This window comes from Ciconia boyciana, chromosome 8, assembly GCF_034638445.1.
Source record: "Ciconia boyciana chromosome 8, ASM3463844v1, whole genome shotgun sequence".
Lineage (NCBI taxonomy): Eukaryota > Metazoa > Chordata > Aves > Ciconiiformes > Ciconiidae > Ciconia > Ciconia boyciana.
Window position 1 is genome coordinate 33,293,127 of NC_132941.1, and position 19,951 is coordinate 33,313,077.

Consider the following 19,951-nt stretch of genomic DNA (forward strand, 5'->3'; position numbering starts at 1 on the left):
ATGCCTGTTTCACACACTAGTGTGATCGCATCTTTCTTTCTCTATGATGTGTTGTAATAAGTATGTTTAAAAAAAAAAAAGGGGGAAAAAAGACAACAGGGCTTTCTGTAATCCTCTCTCACAAAATGTATTGGAGTTGAAAAAATGGGTATAAAGGACACACTGTTAAGATATGGCAATGCATGCATTGTTTTCTACATAATGCAGTCAGGGTCTCCATGGTAAAAAGAAATTTTTATTTTATTTTTTTGTCACCATCAGCAGTTAACCTAAAGTAGGAGCTGCTCCATTTCATTATAGGTTAAATGGCTTACCATACAAAACTAGCTGAGAAACATACATCATTAACACTGCATTTTTTAATAGGTTTTAAAAACATGCTTTAGGATTAGTGAAGAAAATACAATACAGCATATGTTATTGTTCTGGAATTTTTTTTAATAGAAAGCGCTCCTTTTCAGCATTCCCCCTTCAGTGGAGTCACTTAGACACTTCCAGCTGGTGGCAGGGGATACAGCCATAATACAGCTTTCTCTGTCCCAGCTGTCTTTTTGATTACGTTAAATGCATTACGATGGCTGCACTGTTTTATAAAGGTTCAGGTACAGAAAGGTATAGGAAGAAATCTGCAACTATGTATTTTTGTAGTGCCTGCAAGCTTCTGTGAGATCTCTGAATCCTGAATGTGTTCCTGGCTCTGGTCACAGATTTCCTTCCAATCACTGGAACATTTGCTGTAAGGGCTGGCTAAAGGTGCCCGAGGAAATCACCTTTTACAAGGGAGCGTTGTTGTAAAGGATTTTTAATGCATTATGGCTCACGCAGCATCACAGTTAAAGAAAACCAGGGATTTAGAAATTAATGCTGATGAAGAAACTGAGAAAAAAAGAAAACACAGGAAAAGATCCCGGGATCGGAAGAAAAAGGTATCTAGATCTGTGCCAAATTCTGACAGGGATTCTTTTGTTTTAATTTTCTTGCCTTGCAATTGAAGTATCAAAGCTCGTTCTTGCGTGTAACTTGGTAGCTATCGGAGTAATTTGCTAACGTAAAATAGCATTGATAACCACGGCTGTGGGGTTTGCAAAGCAATTGAATGTTTAATTGGATATTAGTTGATTGCAGTGATCATGCAGAAGGTGTGCATTCATTTCCCAGATAAATCACTTGTGTTACCATGATGTGCAAACTGTCTGTGAGTTTAAAATAGTTTATAACCATGATGTGAGGTTAAATGCTGAGCTTTCTCATAGGTTTAACAGCATAATAGTTTAGCCTTACATACATGTACTTAAAAGGGATGTGTGTGGAGGCAGATTTTTTTTTTTTTCCTCTCTGTTGGGACTGTGTCACATGTCTGGCTTCTGAAACATCCATTTTTGGGATAATGTTACACAAATAAGGTGTTTCAGTGTTTCTCTTTTTTCCTAAGGGTGAGCTGTTTCACAGCATTGAGCTGTAACGATCTGTTATTAGCAACTTTCTTTTGTTAGAGAAATATATGACTGAGATCGCAGAGCCTGGGTTTTCTCTGCTGTAGATTTGTCTTAGCTGCAGAAAACCCTCCAGCACTCTAGGATCCGAAAAATTCAGTAGGCACTGCATTGCTCATTGTTCAGTTCAGGAGCCTCTGTGTGATTCCAGTCTGTTTCGCTCTAAGGTATAAAGCAAAATAGTTATGGTTTGTGGCATAATGACAGATAAAAAGGCCAGCCACTTTGGCAGCTCTGTGGGTATGTCCTTAAAAATGACACCTTGTACTCTGCTCCATAGAAATAAGGCCCTGCCATGCTTTCTTGTCTTTGGCTGTATTTTATTATAATTTTTCAGGAACATATCAAGAAGCCAGTTGTCTTAACAGAAACCGGGGTATGTAGTATTTCTGTGTGCTTTTGTGAAATCCCCCTAAGGGGGGACTGGATAATCTTCATATGCTCAAAGAAGCGGTGCATGTGCTTCCTAAATGACATGTAGATTTCCTCTAACATATGTGCATCTTTTGGTTGGGTGAGAGTCAGCATTTCCCTGCCCTTTTCTCTTTTTTCTCTGCCATGGCAGTACTATACATAATGAAAAGCACTAAGAAACCCACTGCCTTCTGTTCTGGTGATCACATTAGGAGACTGTTTAGATGGCTGCAGAGAATGTACTGCAGCATGTTAACTGTAGGTATTTTTTCTGTGTGAATGTATACATACGGATCTTCTGAATCATCTTCCAATATAAAGGAAAGTGTGAAAATAAGATTCTGTCTTTGGGGCCAATTTTGAGGTGCTGCTGTTTGAAAATGGCCTGAATTAGTAATATTTTTCTTGTCTGCTGTTTAGGTTATGTGCGGGTCTGTAATGTAGCTATCAGGGTGGGTTTTTTCTCCCCAGCTGAAAATGACCACAGCAGTTAAGATTTTCAGGAGCTGGCCTGTCAACCCATATTTACCTATGGCTTGTGAGTTAAAATGTGTAGTCTCTCAGCTAACTCTACTCATGATGCAGGAAGCCCACGTTGTACTTAACGTGCTCAAGTTTAACAATAGCGTGCCCAACCGTATCCATATACTGTCTTTGTGTGTGAGGGTGCTTCCTCACAGTTTGTAATTAGAACAATATAGAAGGGATGCGGCAGTGAGAGGCTCTTGATTCAGTGAGGTGAGACAATTGCTTTGTGGACAAAAATGCCTTATTGTTTATACAACACAGTGCTGTAGAAAGGAAATCTCTTAGCAACCAGAGTGACACATGGATAAATATCAGCCTATTAATCTCAAATGTGTGGATTTCTTTCATTGTTTTATTTCTGCATCTTAAGAATGAGAAAAAACAGAAAGCTTTTGCTCCACCGAAGGCTTTTTTTGGGTGTCCCCGCCCACCCTGACCCCTCTGTGTCACGCTTGAATTTGGTAGCTTATTCCTGTTTCTTTCTGGGTTTCCTTAGGATTTTGCAGATTCAGGACATGTAGAGGCTCTCTCTACTAGGAGAATGGAGCAAAAAGCAGCAATTGCTTCACTTAACATTTATACATTTGGGCATCAGTCTTCTCATAGCAAAGACATGGTTTTGCCACCCAGTACATGGGGCGTAGGAAGTCCAATAATTGCGGTTTGCCATTTTGTACTTTCCTGACTATTTAAAACATTTTCCCCCCAATTTTTCCACTATGAGTTGTGAGTCACTTCTTGTTCCTCTGCACCACCCACAAGCAAGCAGTACTCAGGGGTTTTTTTTGTTGATCACACGGTACTGCACAAAGCTAACCCTTTGCTTAAGCAGTATACAGAAATATCCTTTAGGGTCTTCCAGTCACATTGGAACAACAGAGAGTGCTAACGTTTCTGGATAATTTATACAGTAAGGAGACTAAGGCAGCCAATAGTTAGAAAGTAAGGCTGGTGGGAGCACCCAGTGTCCTAGACTTGATGATACCAGCAACAGTCATGCTGATTTATGTTCCTATTTAGTTTGAGGATTGCAGTCTGAGGGTAATATTTCACCGCTTTTGACTGGTTAAGCAATTTACAGTGTAATAATGTTTCTGTTAAGGCTTGCTTCAATACTTGTACAAGAGAAATGACCTTTTTAAAAATATACACAAAACAAAACCCTGCAGTATATCCAATCCCATTTAATTTCAAGGTGAGATATTTTCAAATCGCCGCACTTAGCTCCGTAGAGATGCTGTGCTTCTGTGCCCTATGGGCCCACCATGCTCTTTCTGTTTGCCTGAATTCAAGACGTTTCTGAAGGTTCAGAGCTTAAATAGTTTAACTCATGCAAGAGAAAGGGATGGGGCTAGCAATTGAAGTGAGTACAGTGAAGGGTCTGCATTATACAGGTTTCCCGTTTATTCTGTTCCAGTTTATATTACAGCTTCAAGCAGTTCTGCCTCTGGATGGTTGTGCAGTGTCCTACCCTGCAAATAGTTTGAGTACATCCAAGGGCAGACCTGAGCCTTAAATGGTATCACAGAACGAGCCAAGCCACCCTTAATAATAAGTGATTGATAGTACTGCCTGCTTGATTCCTTATAGTGCAGCTCTGTCATGCATAGTTTGGTTTGTGAAAACTAGAAATTGTTTATCCTATAATAATGTCTGGAAATAAATTAGTTGCTTAGTCAGTGCCGTTCCTAAAATAAAGGTGAAATCTCTGAATTTTTTTTTGTCTTCTCTGTTCAGCACATAGTAGAAGAGAAGGGCAGGTCTTGGCACATACTCAATGATTTATGTTTTATACAATATTCAGTAGGACTGAAGTGGTTTCCATTTGTGTGTAGTGCTCAGGAGGTAGCATGTTCTTTGGGAACACAGAATAGCTTGATCATAATGCAAAGCCTGGCTGCTGCTGTCTCTGAGATGTTAAAAGGCTGTTGCTGTCACATCCTCTGCTGCTGCAAACTTGTGGGCAGCAGGGAAAGTAATGGATGCCAATGTCGCAAATCCTGGTTAATTTCGTCATAAGGCTCACAATGTTTGAAGGTTTTACTTAACTTTCAGGTATGCTGGAAAAATTGGCCTGTAATTTCCTAATGGGTATAAATTGAAATGCTGTGTCAGGAATGATCAACCTGTAGGTGTGCAGCTGGTCATGTGGCTTTGTGGAGCTTGTGCATCTTCTGGGCTGGGCTCTGCTCCCAGCTGCGAGGGCCTGTGGGAGATGGCTTGGACTGCCCAAGGTAGCAGAGCTGCAAACACCTCCCAGGGGCAGCGGGACCCCAGGAGGGCATCATCATATCCTAGCTGGGAGACTCCCACTGTTTCATTTCCGCTTGGCTCTCTTGGGGCTGTCAAATGTTTTAGAGATCTCAGCCGTGTCAAGGTTTCAGTACGAGTCTCATGAGGTTGAAAAAATTCACCATCTGCACCCACACAGTTAACCTGAGCAAAGGGTTGTGTGCAGACCAGCCACAGTGCAAGTGGCTTCTTCAGTTTGGTTCACAGTGATAATTAAGTAGGTTTAAAGAAAGCAGGGATAATTCTTTCTCTGACAGGCACATGTTCCTGCAATGAATTGCCCTGTAGTTTAAAAAAGCAATTTGGGTTGTAATTGGTGCAGTTTTCACATGCAAACAAGTCTACCAGTTATCAGGTAAAGCTTGAAATGTGAGCTTCAAGGCTTTTAACTCAGATAACAAATACAAATGCCCATCCATTTAAAAAAAATTTTAATTTCATGATTTTTAAACAAATCTCAGGATTAGAGAAATCTGTTTCATGGTTTCTGAACAATTTAACTTGACAGTAGTAGAATCTAGATAGGTCAGGCACAAATAATTGTTCCTTAACTCATTGGTGTTAAGACACAAACCAGGCAGATGTTGCTCTAACGTCTGGGAATGTGACCTATGGTAAATGAAAAGATCATGTAGATTTAGGGCCTGAAGGAAAAATTGTTAAGTCAGTGAATCTTTCCTAGGTGTGAGGAAAATTTCAGCCATATCCTGGATTTTGGACATGATGCTCTGTCAGAGGCAAATCTAATTAAATAATTGAAAGATATTTTTGATAGATGTTTAGGGGCACTGGTGGAGAGGATATCTACTAGCAGTGTTGAATTCTTACCAGCATGGGGTTTGGTAGTGAAAGAGTGTTTCTATTCAGCTGGAAAAACAATTCCTTCTTTGAAGATGACCCCCAAAGGAATGAAAAGGATTGCATTGTATTGTGTGGGTAGCACTACAGCATCATTTGAAGTGGGCGCTGCTCGGTGTTACTTTGTTTAAACTGTTGTTTATAAACCCAGAAAAAAATTTGCACTATTACACATTTACGTTTTCATTTAGGCAGGTTTAGAACATTCACCTTTTCCTCTTCACCTTCTTGATGCCTCAGGATTGTACTGTCACAACGGATGGCAATTAGTTATTATGCAAATGTCAGTTTGGGTTATAAACCACGTTATGTTTAATGTTACCAGCTCCTGGTGGGAGGAGATGGGGAAGAGGGAGGACTAACAATGGGTGACCTTGCCATTATAGGAAGATTGCTCAGTGACTAGGTTTAGAGCTGGACTCTCAGTGAGTGTAAATCAATACTGTTTCAACTACCTGGTTGGTTTTAATGGTTTTTCCACCCAGGCTGGGTTTTATTTAGGTTTTTTGGGAGAGCTGAGGGGGAGGGGGAAATGTCTCTTCTATGGGAAAATTGATGCTTTTGAAGCAAAAGAAAGTTCAAAGATGATATTTTTCAAAGATGATGTTTGGTGAACAGTGATTTAAAAAAAAACAAAACAACTCTTTATGCAGTTATGAATATTCAGCCCTGTGCCAAAAGTCAAAGCACTGCTAATTTCAAGCTCTTAAGTTGCCTGAATTGATGGCTTCAGGATAAGTTGTGCATACTTTGATACAGTTCCCCTTGGCCATTCACTGAATGTTTGCTACTGTGAGCCAATATATTTGTCGACTAGTGGAACTGACTGAGCACCTGCTAAAATTGAGTGTTAGCCTCAATCAGACCTAGTTTGACTGAAACGGGATAAGACCTAGGCTGTTGGTGTATGTGATGTGGGTAGAGGAAAGAAATAGAGAAGAAAAAAAGTCTGAGTTGTAGGTTGTATTTAACAAAAAATTTACTTAATTCCTATACAAAGCCTGATGTATTCCCACATTGATTTGAATGGAAGTTTGGATAATAAAGGGCTGCATTTGCTGCTATTTGGTAAATTCTACAGCTGTTTAGGCTGCTGGTAGAGTGGTAACGGGGATTTTTTGACTGAGGCAGTAGGGCTAGCGCAGGACTGTGTTGTAAAGGCAGAGAGAACTGGGCCTTAAGGGTTTGATTAACGTGCCTGTCGAGTTGGAAACCTCTTAGGCCTTTTAGCAACTCTACAAAATAATGCCTCCCCATTAGACTGGGATGCGTGGGGGCCCTTCCAGGTAGTGAGCTCAACTGAGACAATACAGCTGCCCCACATTGTTCCTGACTTCAGTTATCTAACTTAGGTTATAGCCCTATATATTAAATGGAAAAAGATAGGTGCCTTCAGAGGATAATTCAGTGCATGTAAGTGAGACAAGTTAAAGCAATGTCCTCATTTTCAAAGGTATCGAGTATCCTCCAGCCCTGCAGCTTCAGCTGAGAGCTTTGGGCATTCTGCAGATCGGGTTCTGGCATCTCTGGTGGATGTTTGGGATCGTATAACACTTTTAAAAATCTTTCTCGTATGTCTGTTGCCTGACCATGGATTTGTGTGGAGCTCCGCTGTGTTGGCCAGTGCTCCACGAGGTGGCTAGTTACTGATCTTCACAGAAGAGGTCAGCTTTTGTTTTTATTTTTTACAGAGGTTGAAATCACCGTATGGTGACTTGGAAGGGAAATCCAACAGAATGTTTCTCTAGGATTTATTCAAGTAAGACTAATGTGGACAGGAGAACTAGATTGAAAGAAGATGATTGTCTTGCTAATTGAAAAGAAAATTCACTCTGGGATGTATTCATATTTTTTAAAAAAATTGTAATTTTGCCAATAAGCTGAAGTTCTCCATTATTTAGTAAGTTATGACTATTTAGTAATGTGAAATTTTCCACATGAGACTGTTAGTGCTCTGAGATGTAGACAAGCAGTTTAATGTCTTTGTATTACATACCAGAACTAAAACTTTATTTTGCCTTTGTAGCTGCAGAAAGGTGCAAGACATATTGTACTGCATAGTCGCCTTCATCTGAGCATTATTTTAGAAAACTTTTTATGGTTTGTTTTAACAACGTGAAAGATTTATTTTACCTAACTTTTTGGTTGTTCAGCTATGTTTTATTCAGTTTCGGATTTTAGCTTATTGGGCAGCTGAAAGGTCTAATGTATTATATGTTGTCTCATCATGTTTATGTATCAATTTTAAATCTCAATTTGAGTGTTCATTTTAGGATCTTCCTAATTTTTAATTGAAAATCATTCATAATTAAAGAGAAAAGTACGAGGTAGAAGGGGTTCACTTATGTTTCTGATATCCTAGTTTATGCAGAATACATCCTACTCCGTATTTATCCAACTGGAATTAATGGGACTTTATAGAAGTAGCTACTTCTTGGTAAAAGTGGTAGTATCCAAGGCCTCTGTTAGCACACCGATTGCTCGTGAGCACAAGCAGGAAATGAAGGTCTGTACCTTAACAGGTATCCACTACCCCATCACGGCAAGTTATACAGATACAACGTCTGCATTTATTTCCTGGGTGTATCATGACACATATCATAGTGCCTAGTGGAGGCTACTTCAACAAAATCTCCATCAGTAGCGTTAAACTTGGTGTCTCTGGTGACCCCATCTCTACCAGGAGCCAGGCAGGCTCCCAGGTATGCCTGGTGCTTTACCCATGGAATTAATAATTTGTAAATACAAAAAACCACTGTGATCTTGTCAGTTGCTTTCCTTGTGAAGGGAAGGGATGCACATGTCACTTTGATGCCTGATCCAGCATGAGTGGAAATCACCGCCTGCTTTCTACAAAGAAGTCTGTGATGGCTTATAGAAAATTGTGGTTTGTAGATTCTGAACAGGTTTCTGAACAGCTCTCAGTTTTGGTGCGTATCGAAGTAAAATCACTGGTCGCTAAACGAGCTTGAATTGCATTCATGTATTCCACACTCATTTGTAATACCCCTTTAAGTACAAATGCACAGACGGGATGAGGGTGTAATATGTCAATTGTTTGTATTTTGGTAGAATATGGAAGGTATTTTTGAAAGGAGAAAAGTGTATCCTTTTTTGGTGAAATCTTGTCAGCTCAGCTCTGAGCTACAGCCCTATCCCTAACCCTGTGGCCTCTGGCTTTTGAAATAAGATGTTATTAAGTATCCAGGCTCTGCTGGAGTAAGAGAATTGGGAGGGCAGTCAGGAGACAGGTAGTTGCTGAATTCTGAGTGCCGTGAAAGGATTTCCTGGAGCTGCTGAAGTGGCTGTTTTTGCATAATCATATTTTAAAAGTAAGCACCATGGTTATGCAAATCCTTGAACTCTGATAGACTACAAGCAACTAGTAACCAATCTAAATTCAAGTACTCACGTAGTTCACTAGTACTGCGGGGTAACCATGGGGTGTAACACAAATACGCTTCTCCACTAATGATGATGTGATCTGCCAATCTGGGGATAGTGCTCTTGTAAACAGCTGCTTGCATGGCATCTTTGTGCTCTGATTGCTGGAGTACAAAAACTGATACCCTCTACAAGTAGAGGGTTTATACACAGCAAAGCATATACATAGTGCATGTACTATGTGAGTGAGTTTGTACGTGTGCAGGACAAGAGCAGGAGGGGAGGTGGTGGTCAGGGATTTGGTTGTGACTCCCTACCTGTGTGCTTTGCACCAGCCCATCCATAGCCCCGAGTCAGACATCTCCAAAGTGTCCCTGCTTCCCACAGTGAGTTTCCGTCTGTGTTAGGGAGCACTTACACTGGGAGAGGTTGCGTGGTGCTGCAAGGGGTTTAATTTCAGAGGAAGTGTGTTCCTTTTGCTCCCGTGCAGCAGCTTCTGGAAAGCCAGGCTCAGCCCATTGCCAGTGCTGTGGGCCAGCCTGGGTCCTTAGGGAGAAGCTGTCCGCAAAGTTGTTAGCGGTGTTTTCAGAAGTGTACGCAGTGTGGGTGCATAGAAATAATTTGTTTCTTCATTTAAGTAATTTACAGTGTGATTCTTTTCCATTGCTGTCATTGATTCCTAAAGGAATTACAAGTCCTTTTTTTAATGAAAAGACAATTTGAAAGAACAAGTCATTAGATAGAACAGATCAAAAAGTTAAATGGTCTTTTTCAAACTTCTGCTGCATTTCTTTTGAAATTCTTCAAATGACAGCATCACCAGCAATTTCTGCATCACATTCGGAGTTCACAAAGCTCGGAACAATTCACAAGTCAGTGCAGTTGTTGATATCTACCCTTCAGTTAGAGCACACTGATTTGCATATTCTAAAGGGCTTTCCTTAAAGGTAGTATTAAAAGAGAAACCACAGTGATGCTATCCTGTCTGTGCCCTCTCATAAACTATACTTTCACCTGCCCTATTTGGTGTTGGTAGAAGGTACAGTTGTGGAATTCACTTTCTGTTCAGCACATTGGTTCATTTTCTAGGGGATTACTTTTAAATGTCAGGACGTAGAATAACTCCGTTGTTGACTTCTTTCTGTTAAGCAAGATTGTCACAGCTAGCCGGGCAGTTGTTCTTCCCAGTGACGTGTCCTGTATGTTGTCCCTAAGCTTACCCATCTGGAGGTGGTCGCCAGTGTTCTCTGGGAACCTGTAGAAAAGCAGAGCTGTGCAATATCGACTGGATAGATCTTTTCTTCACTTCCCAACATGAGTTTACGGGGCATTTTACTAATCGGAGGCAAAGGTGGAACTGAGCCACTGACTGTAGCTAGCTATGTATAACTTTCAAGTAATTTTTCCAGGGTTGTAATCAAAGTATCTTGTAAATATAGGCATTGATAGCTTTAGATGAGATTCCTTCATAGGCTGAATAATTTTGTCTCCCACACAGCTTTTTTCTTTCTCCCGTAACTGCATCACCATTCCTTCTGGACCCTACCATGGTATCTCTGAAATTGCAATCGATTCCCATTCATTAGTCACTAGCTTAATGTTTAGCACTTGCAACCACCTCGTCAGCTGAGTTTACTATTGGCCCGTGAGGAAATATCAGTGTCTGGGTGATCAGAGTCTGTAACCTGTTCTCCTGCCCCCTTCGGATTTGTATCAATCTAGCAATGATCTCTGGTGCTGAGGCTAATGTTTTCATGCCCAGACTGTAGGAAAATTAATGTAGATATTATTCAGAAATAGACTGGTAGCCAGACCTTGAAGCACAGGTGCATAAGCCTGGAGTGCTCTCCACGTGTGAGGGAAAAGATAGCCCAAGGGGAGAGATATGTGTACCAAGCACCTCATGGTGTGGCAAGTTAAAAAAGAGCCTCAATCTACACGTGAGTAAATGCAGCATTTTCTTGTAGTGCTGAGGAAGCCTCTCTCAAAAGAGGCTTTTTTTGGCCAGGCAGCAGCAGACAGTATGTTCTGGAGGGTGGCTGTGGATGGTTTCCTTTTTCTTACACAAGATTCTGAAAAGTTAAAACATCCCATAGTGAAATATTGCTGAGAAGTGGGCGGGAAAGGCTTCCTTTATTACATTTTTACCATCTAAGCAAAGAAAACATCTTCAAGAAGAATCAGTGAATGCACTGGATACCTGCAGTCCTAGTTTTTCCTACCACTTGATTTAATTTGAAACCACCAGCACTTTGAAGCTGTTAAACATCAAAATTCTGATAACTAAAGACTGCTGTTTTTCTACCAGTTTGAAAAGATTAAAAAGATGTTGAGAGGAAAACATCTCTCATGACAGTGGGTGCACAATCAAAGTTTCTAAGTAGGGCAGCCTGAGGAGCAGCCAACACTTTTTAACAGTTATGGGAAAGTGTATGTTGTTTGATGTTCCTATCTGATATTTTCCTGTCTACCTTTTTTGTGATATCAGAACGTCTGGTTATGCTTAAAGAAGGCTTAATAAATGTTTTGCACACTCAGCACATACTATCCACATTAAAGATGAAAGTATGCAAACTTCCAAGTCATCCAAGCAACAAACAAAGGATAGGGGGTTCTCCCACTGACTCTTCCAGTTTGATCTTAAGCAGTTTATTTAATCTCTGTTTTTTCTGTCTGTAAAATAGCTCCATATTTTTCTTGTGCATTTTAAGGATCTCTTTTCAAACGGCAAGCACTGTCTATCTTTCTGTTCTTGATATAGAATATATTTTGCATGCCTTGCATAAGCACCATTGCTACAAAATAAGGCCCATGCAGGGTTTATAGGTTTTTAATGACCTCGGAGCTACTCAGTGCTGCCCTGGTGTGTGACCTATTGGCTGTGTCCACAGCTCTCGGGAACATTTTTGCTGGTATCTTGCCATAATTCTGGAGGAGAAATGTGGTTTGTAAAGAAGTATATGCTTTTTAAAAACCTTTTGGTGGAAAGGAAGTATGCATGGTAACACTTCTAATTATGGCCCTTAGTATTCAGTATAAATATCCAATTTACTCTTGTTTAGATTAATTTTCTTTTATATAGTATACCAAGCCATTGGCTAAAGGCTGTTTTTAACAACTGATCATGCTAGTTAAGTTACAGATAGAAACGCATGTTGTTTACAAAGATTTTGTAAAACTCTTTCAGAATTGTTTCTGTTTAGCCCACCCAATATACAGGAAAATTGTAAAAATCCTGGTTGTAGAAGTGCATGAGTTTAATCTAAAATGGCTAAATGTAGTGTATTTTATAACATTGTGTGTATCTTCTTGTTGACCTACGTGCCTGTTATCCTTGAAGCTAAACTCACTGAATTGTGGTCAAGTCATAGGTCCAATTAGAAGAACCACTGAACATATGCAATAAATTCAGCTTGAAAGGCCACATGCACAATCTGCCTTGGGTTGGAAAGCCAAGAGATGTTGTGACCAAACAAGATCCGCAGGGAAGCTGTTCAAAATTGTAGCCCTTTGTTCCCAACAGCAAAGCTGCCCCTTTCTCCTTATTTACAACTAAATGCAAATGAGCAAACAAAGCTGGTACACTTTTAAAACAAGTGAATTTGAAGGAAGATGAGAAAAAAGGAATACAAGCATTAGAAAGGGCCTTGATGTTGAAATGGGAGCAGCGGTTAAAGGGGAGATACAGGAGGAGTGACTGGGGCAGGTGACCCAGAAGTTCTGTCTCATTTTGGCTGTAACTAGCTGCTGGGAGATGAACGCCTCGTTCTGAGGAGCTCTTTATTAACCTGCAACGTTTTGCCCAGGCTGAGTCAGTTGATAAAACCTGGGAGGGGAGGGAGCAGAATTAGGAGAAAGCCAGCAAAAATTCAGTTTCTGCTGGGGACTGGGCTCCAAACCCTGCTGAGTTCAGGGAGGCCTGCGGTTCCTTTCAGTCCGGTGCAGATAGGCTCTGTGAGCAGTAAAGGTGATGTATGGCTGATAAGATGGCTAAGGGGATGGCTCTCTTCCCTGCGAGCATCAGCCGTACTGCAAGCGAGCAAACACAGTGCTGCCTGCAGGGCTGCTGCTCTCTGATTGCATTGCTGCTGTGGGACTACAGTTGTCCTTGCGACCCCTCCTCCCCAGACAAAGATGCCGGCTTATTAGGGGAGAAATTCAGGCATCGAAGTAGGCAAAAAGAGAAAAATCCCCTAGCTTTATATAGCAGGGTAAGAAATTTAATTGGTTGGAGGACATTCAAGGGATTGCGTCTGATTAAGTCCTTGAAAAGATGAGATCTCTTACCCTTACCTGGTTGCATGAATTTATATCATGGATATGTAGCTTAGTGCTTGTCAAGGTCCACATACAAAGAGGTAACCACAAGTTAATCAGGGCTTGTCAGTTTTAAGACATTTCTGGTATGAAGCTGAGCAATTCATTTACACCTACCAACAGCAATTGTTCCCTAAAATAGCAGTCTGCTAACCAAAATATATATTGAATTCTTAAAGTTTAGGGGTGAAAACAAAATTCAGCTTCATGTCTTTTTGTGTGTTTTTTTCATTTGCAGTAAAATTTTCTCACATTTTCTTGACAAGTCAGAATCTCTGTCCTAGTTTTCACAAGACATGCTCTCTGTGCCTGCCTGCCTGCCTGTTTCCTAGAAAATAGTTGTCTGAAAGAGTTGCCTGAAAAAGGAGCAAAGGTAATAGCTCAAAAGGAAAATAAAGTTGCAGGTTATATTCATATCAAACTAAACAATATCTTAAGGAAAGATTGAGGAAATACACAAAAAGAAAAAAATAAAACTGGAGGGGGAGGGGGGAAGATCTCGCAAAGCTAGCCAGCAAAAGCCCCACCAGAGCCCTTGGAGGCTTCTGACTGGAGCTTTGCAATACAATGGGTCTTCCTGTGGGTTCAGTTTTGTCTGTTTTAGTTATTCAAAATAGCATTTTTGTTATTTTTTTAGAAACATGCATGTTAACTAGTGGTAGTTGATTTTGTTAATATCAGTTATTTTATGCATTTATTGTTCAGATGAATATTCAGTCCTTTGCCTCTTGGACAGTTTTGTTCATGCAAACATAAATTGAATATATGAAGTGTTATTAACATGAGGCTTGCCTGGAATCAGTTTTATTTCATGGGTAGCCGGTTACTGTGATTCAATAAATGTGATTGTCTATAGTTCTTGTATTTGGCAGTTACAGATTAGGGCTGCATAGCTTTAGGGAGGATTTTCTAGCAGTATCATTTGGGTTTAATATGTAGCAACCTTGTTTTGAATACATCCTGCTCTTTGATGAAGAGACATTAATGGCTGCTCAGGGGAAGAGTGGTGGCAAGAGAGGACAAGGTCAGAGGTAACTCGGAGGGGGTGTATTAACCAGCCTCAGAATGACAACGTGCACTTTTTGCAAATGGCTGAAACAGAATGTTTAATAGCAGAGTAGTGATGATAATGCTGGATTTCAGACTTCCTTCTGTAATGAGAAAAGGGCAGTTATATTTTGTGGGAGACTCTGTTGATGGCTGTCCTGGCACTGCATAGTAACAGTCCGATGAAGTCGGTGGAGGAAAGCTGGTCTTGCGTTGTTAACCTTGCGTTCAGCCTTGCGTTGTTAACATACTGCTGGTATTTTAGAGAATATTTTTCTTCCAATTCTGATGTATTACAAACATTAAGGTTTCACTTAAAAGGATGCTGCCTGTCTTTTAAGTCTAGTTCATTGTACTTCGAATTACTTTTAAAAATGTTTGACCCACGGGCCATGGCGTTGTTGCCTTTCCTGAATGATGCCGCCAAATGCAATGGGAGTGCATGTGGGAGGGAGTCAAACCACTTGTCGTGTAGCCTGCAAAATGAGGGGAACCCACCTGTCTCATCAGAAAGAGGGAGTTAAATAAATCTTTTCCTCCAGAGAACTAAGTTCCTTTGCATTAGATCAAGGAAAATTTCTCTTTGCTTTCATTTTAAAAACCTCTAGCTGCAAAAGATGTATTAGCTGTTGCAATTGAAAGGCATAGGGAAAAATAATGCTATGTGCCAGCCACAGATTTCAGTTTTCAGAAAGCAAAATATTTTGCAACTAGATAGGCTGATCAGCTTTATATGTTGAGCTGACAGGAAAGAAAAACTTTGGGCAGCTTCTGGTTTTTAAATCTTTATTTTATTTTTACTTCTGCTTTCAGCCAGAAAAACAGACAATAAAAAGGTGCACCGTTGTTTCTCGGAGCTCACAAATGACTAAGCAGACTGCACAATATCTTTGCTTCTGTTGTCATGGGTCTGGTTACTCCAAAGTGCTAAATATTCTGGCACTAATCCAGCAAAGTACTTAAGTGTGCACTTAAGTTTAAGCCTATTTGTAATTCAGTTGAGTACAGAGGGAGGACTGTGTGCTTAAAGCTGAGTCCAGTCTTAAGTGATGTGTTGAATGGCGGCCATGGTGCTTACCCCATCAGAAGAGGGTGAGTTTTTAGAAGACAAGGTCCATCCTGAAATGCTATCAGTTATCCCAGCTCTGTGCAAACACAGTTGAGTGTGAGCACCTACGAGCTGCAGATGACATCATTTGCCATGAATAGTAGATTGAAATATTGGGGATTCTGATTAACTCCAAAATTTGGCACTTCAAATACATTATTTTCTTCATAGGTGCTTTTTTTAAACCCGTGTTATCAATATTTGTACATCAGTAAACAATGGTCAAACACTGATAGTGAGAAAACCTTGAAGATGAGAACAATGATAAGTCCATTAAATAAGGCAAGGAAAGCCATGTAGCACTGTGACAACTGATAATTGCACTCATATTATTGATTTAATCATGCTTATTAAGCAGCTACTTAACTCATTATATGGCTGGTGTTACAGTGGTTTTAATCCAATATGTAAAGCGTAAGTATATAAATTCTTCTCTGGGCAGTTATTTATATGCCACAAACAAATGTAAATTTAGAACATACTGGCCAAAGCCTAGCAACTAATTCAGGCCAATTTTTTCAGATAAGAGTTTCTTAGCTTGAAAAATACAGAGTTTAATATGCTTAAAGTCACAAATTTGATTTAAGCTCAACAAAGTATTTAAGGCAATAACAAGATGAACACATTCTGAAAAAAAAAAAACCAAAACCAAACCAAAACAAACAACCCATAAAATGCTGATTTAAGTTTTGAAAATGAAAAAAATCAGTCACTTGAAAGCTTTGTTTTGGCCTGTTGAACCAAAGGATTTTTTTGTTGTTGTTTTTGTTTTGAAATTTCTTTGCAAGTGTTTTGGAAAGCTGAAAATTCTGATTACAACATGTCATTTATATTCAGCAAGGGATTCCTAAAATAATTTCTGTGTAATCCGGTGTTTTTTTCCCAGATTTTTTTTTTGTTGCTGTGAGCAAAGGGAGCCATTTCAATCACTAACACTGCTGTCTTTGTGACAGCCCTCCAAATACATCATGACCCTATAGCAAATTCAGTCTTGTGAAAACTATTAAGGATCAACTTACCCTAAAGACTGCAAGTGAAATGAAATACGAGCCCATGGTGATGGCAGTTAAGCATGTACTGTCGTTCTTGGCACACCTGTGATTCTGGAGACTCAAGCAGTGAAATACTTCAGTATCAGTGATATTCAGATGAGCATGTTCTTTGTGACATTGCACATGTGTGTCTTATCTTGTAAAGTGGAGTAAGTTAATTTACTAAAGTGTTTCCCTAAGTCCAGGAGTGAAACGTGAACATCTCCATTATCATTAATACAGGCATTTCATGCTGTCTGGTCTTTTAGTGACTCTATTCCTTTCAGTGTTTGCAATGGTATTAATACCATTAATACCATTAATTGCAAGTAACTAAAAGCTGGGCTGCCTGCTGAACTGGGGGTGAATTGTGCACCTGGAGGTTCGAGACCCTCCACCTTCCCATCCCCTGCAGGGGAAGGCTTTGTATGGAGGGAGCTGTCAGGGTGAAGCCCAGTGCTACAGAGAAATGGATCAGTTCTGTAGGCATGTTGATTTACACATGTGTGTTTCCTTTTTCAAGAGAATAGACAATTTTTTTATGTTTTGAAACCTTTTGAAAACTAGTTTAGGTCAATGGATTCAAACCTAAGATTGCTAAGAAGACTATTTAAAATCACAGCTATTATCTATTTTAATTTCCTCTGCTGGAGAGTACCCCAAAACATTCATTATGTGGAGGGTATAATCTCTGAACAAATGACATGGTGGAATTAATGAACAATTAACTATGATCATACGTTATAAACAGAGCTGATTAGAATCCACACATGCCTGGGTTTTAGAAAGACTCTTTTGACTCAGCTTTGTGTTGCTGAGGTAGGACCATGCAGCGCTCATTTCTTATTCATTGTGTGAGCATAACATCATTTCCTCTGAGGTAAGGCTACATCTCTTAGTTTTCATGGCAACCAGACAAAGAATTAATCTATTCTTCAACTTCTGTGTGTGGGGAGGGTAGGGGTGAGGAAAATAATTTTTCCTCATAATTTTCCTCTTATCTGTTTAGCTATTATGCTTACATTACAGACTTTCTCCCATATCCTGGAGACTATTCTCCAATATCCCATGTGATGATTAAATCAGAGAGAATATTGTAAAGCTGGAAGAAAGGGAATATCTGTCCCCAGTAGCTGTGGCTGCACGGTGGTGTATGCAGCATGGAATGCAGTTACTGTGCTGTGCAATTTACTGTCTTCATTAAATCAGACAAGCGTCAGGTGAACCATAGAAATTCCATCTGCATTCACAGTGGGCCCCATGCATACTATTTGCACTTTTTTCCTATCACTTTATTTAGCTTCCACAACTATGTGTTTAATAAATGAATACCATTATAAATTATGATGATTCTTTCAAAACAATAACGTCAGATACTGTAATCAAGAATATTTTCAACCTTAAAGGGAAAATGTTTCTGTCATTTTAAAATAGAAGCAGGCCCTGAGTTCTCCTAATGTCATTGGGGACAGGCAGGGATTTGTTTCAGAAGCTGCAGTGCAGCACCAGGCAAGGACTGGACATACAGCTTGATGATTTTGCATCACATAAAAGCACTAGCTTCCCTCTTATCGCCTCAATGCTCTGATCATCCCGAAAAGTGAGACAAAAGAAATGGTCCACTGTATCCTGACCTCCATTGTAACAGCAGAAACCTTTCATTATTTTATCACATTACTTGATACCCTCAAGGGAAATGCATTTGAAACTAGGAAATTTCATTTGCAGAAAGAAAGCATGTAAAATTTCCATTGCATAAGGAGAGGTGGTTTTACATGTGTACTCTGTGTGTTTTTGTGCTTCTCAAAACATGTGTGCTTGAGAGATGCTTAAGCAGTAACTTATAGAACAGCCCTTTAGTCAGAGACCATTATTTCTGAACAATTTGTTTTGAAATGATAAAAAGTTGTTCCTGAAGTAGGAACAACTCAGATACAACACTGTAAGTGGAGAAATGTTTTGTCCTGAATTACACAAAGCTATGTTCAAATGGTACTTTTAATATTCCTAGCATGCTTATCAAGTGTTCTCTGCCAGTAGCATTCTCCGCTGGTAGGGACTACGCACCCTAATTGTTAAACAATAAATAATTGGTTCAGAGGGTTTTTAGCAAAACTGATTATTGATAGCCTGAGATACAAATTCTGAAACTGTGCTTGTCTATAGATAAAAATGATTTTAACTAAGAATCTGAAAGTGTTTTTTAAATTATTAGGTACTAAAGGCTTTGGCCTCTCTTCTCTTTGCAAGGTAAATGTGGAGTCTGTGAAATCTATCTGCACCTTGCATAGGCATTCGACATTTATAGGACTGTAGATGCAGTGGCTTTGACCAAAGACTAGCAAACAGACCAAAGCACCCCTGTGGGACCGTGTTCCTATGTGAAGGTCCCAGAGCATTGTCCCCAGCTGGATGTCACAAAGGGAAGACCTCAGGAGCCTGGCTGGAGGTCATGATGTTCTGGCCGCAGAGAGCTAGTGGTGTTTTGTTCACTGTGTTCAAGTGGATGGGAGAAAATCTAACAGGTTTTGGGTGAAGGTGCAGGGGAGTGCAAGAGTATACGTACAGTAGGTAGCAGGCTTTGTCCTTCTTTGTGCCTTCAGCTTTCCTGAGTGACTGAGCCCTGAGGAGGAGAGCAGCTCCCTGGGTCTGGAATATCCCCCCCCCACCTGCTTAGTTTTAGAGCCCATTGGCTCTGTTGGCTGCCCTGCCTTGAGCAGAGCTACAGTTTCTTACAGCGGTTGTAGATGTAACAACTTGCTATTAGAAAGGATTTGCTATCTTTGGTATGAGAGAGAGCGTGAAGTTTTTGTTCTGTCTCATAGTATCAGGGAGCTTGAAAGCAGTAAGATCTGAAAGTTTAATGGTCAAGAAGGGGTAAGTCTTGTTCTAGTTGGTGGCTGGAGTCCATGTAAGGAAAGGCAAGGGTCCAACTCTGCAGGGAATTGGGAGTTGCTGTTTCAATGGGATTAAAATGGAAATTTTCATGGAGGAAGATTCCTTCTCCTTTAGAAATGTCTGTTACACTCTGGCCACTAGGCAGAGACCCTTCTGCTGGCGCTTCACGAAGCAGCTCCAGAAACAATATAGTTTTATCAGACCATTGCTCCTTACAAGCTAGTTATAGCAGCTTTCCCATAGCCCTGTATTGGTATAATTAGAACACTGCTGTCCCTAATGCACATGTGCTGCTTCCAGGATCTAAACAACTCTCTCTTCAGGGCTTTTCGTTGTTCACCGTGGACACACTAGACTGTTCAGAGCTGATGTGACTGTCCTTGATCCAGTTCTGCATGAAGTCAGAAATATGCTGTTTGACTCCTACCAGCCAAAGTAACATGCAAGGTTTTACAACTGAACTCAATCTCCTGAATCAGCTGAAGGAAGTATCTTCCTTCTGGTGCAAATTTTTAATTCTAAGGGATAAACAGCATAGTCAGTAGTTGAAGTAAAATGCTTGCAGAGGACATGTAATATTC

The 19,951-nt window shown here is 40.1% G+C and overlaps 1 protein-coding gene across 1 annotated transcript in view; it reads left to right on the plus strand.

Annotated features, from left to right (window-relative positions):
* The first annotated feature begins 812 nt into the window (after positions 1-812).
* Positions 813-19,951, plus strand: part of ANK3 (ankyrin 3) — a 213,764-nt gene continuing 194,625 nt past the window's right edge. The window contains exon 1 of the mRNA XM_072869693.1: positions 813-926. Within this exon, the coding sequence (XP_072725794.1) occupies positions 813-926 (114 nt within the window). The remainder of the gene's footprint in view (positions 927-19,951) is intronic.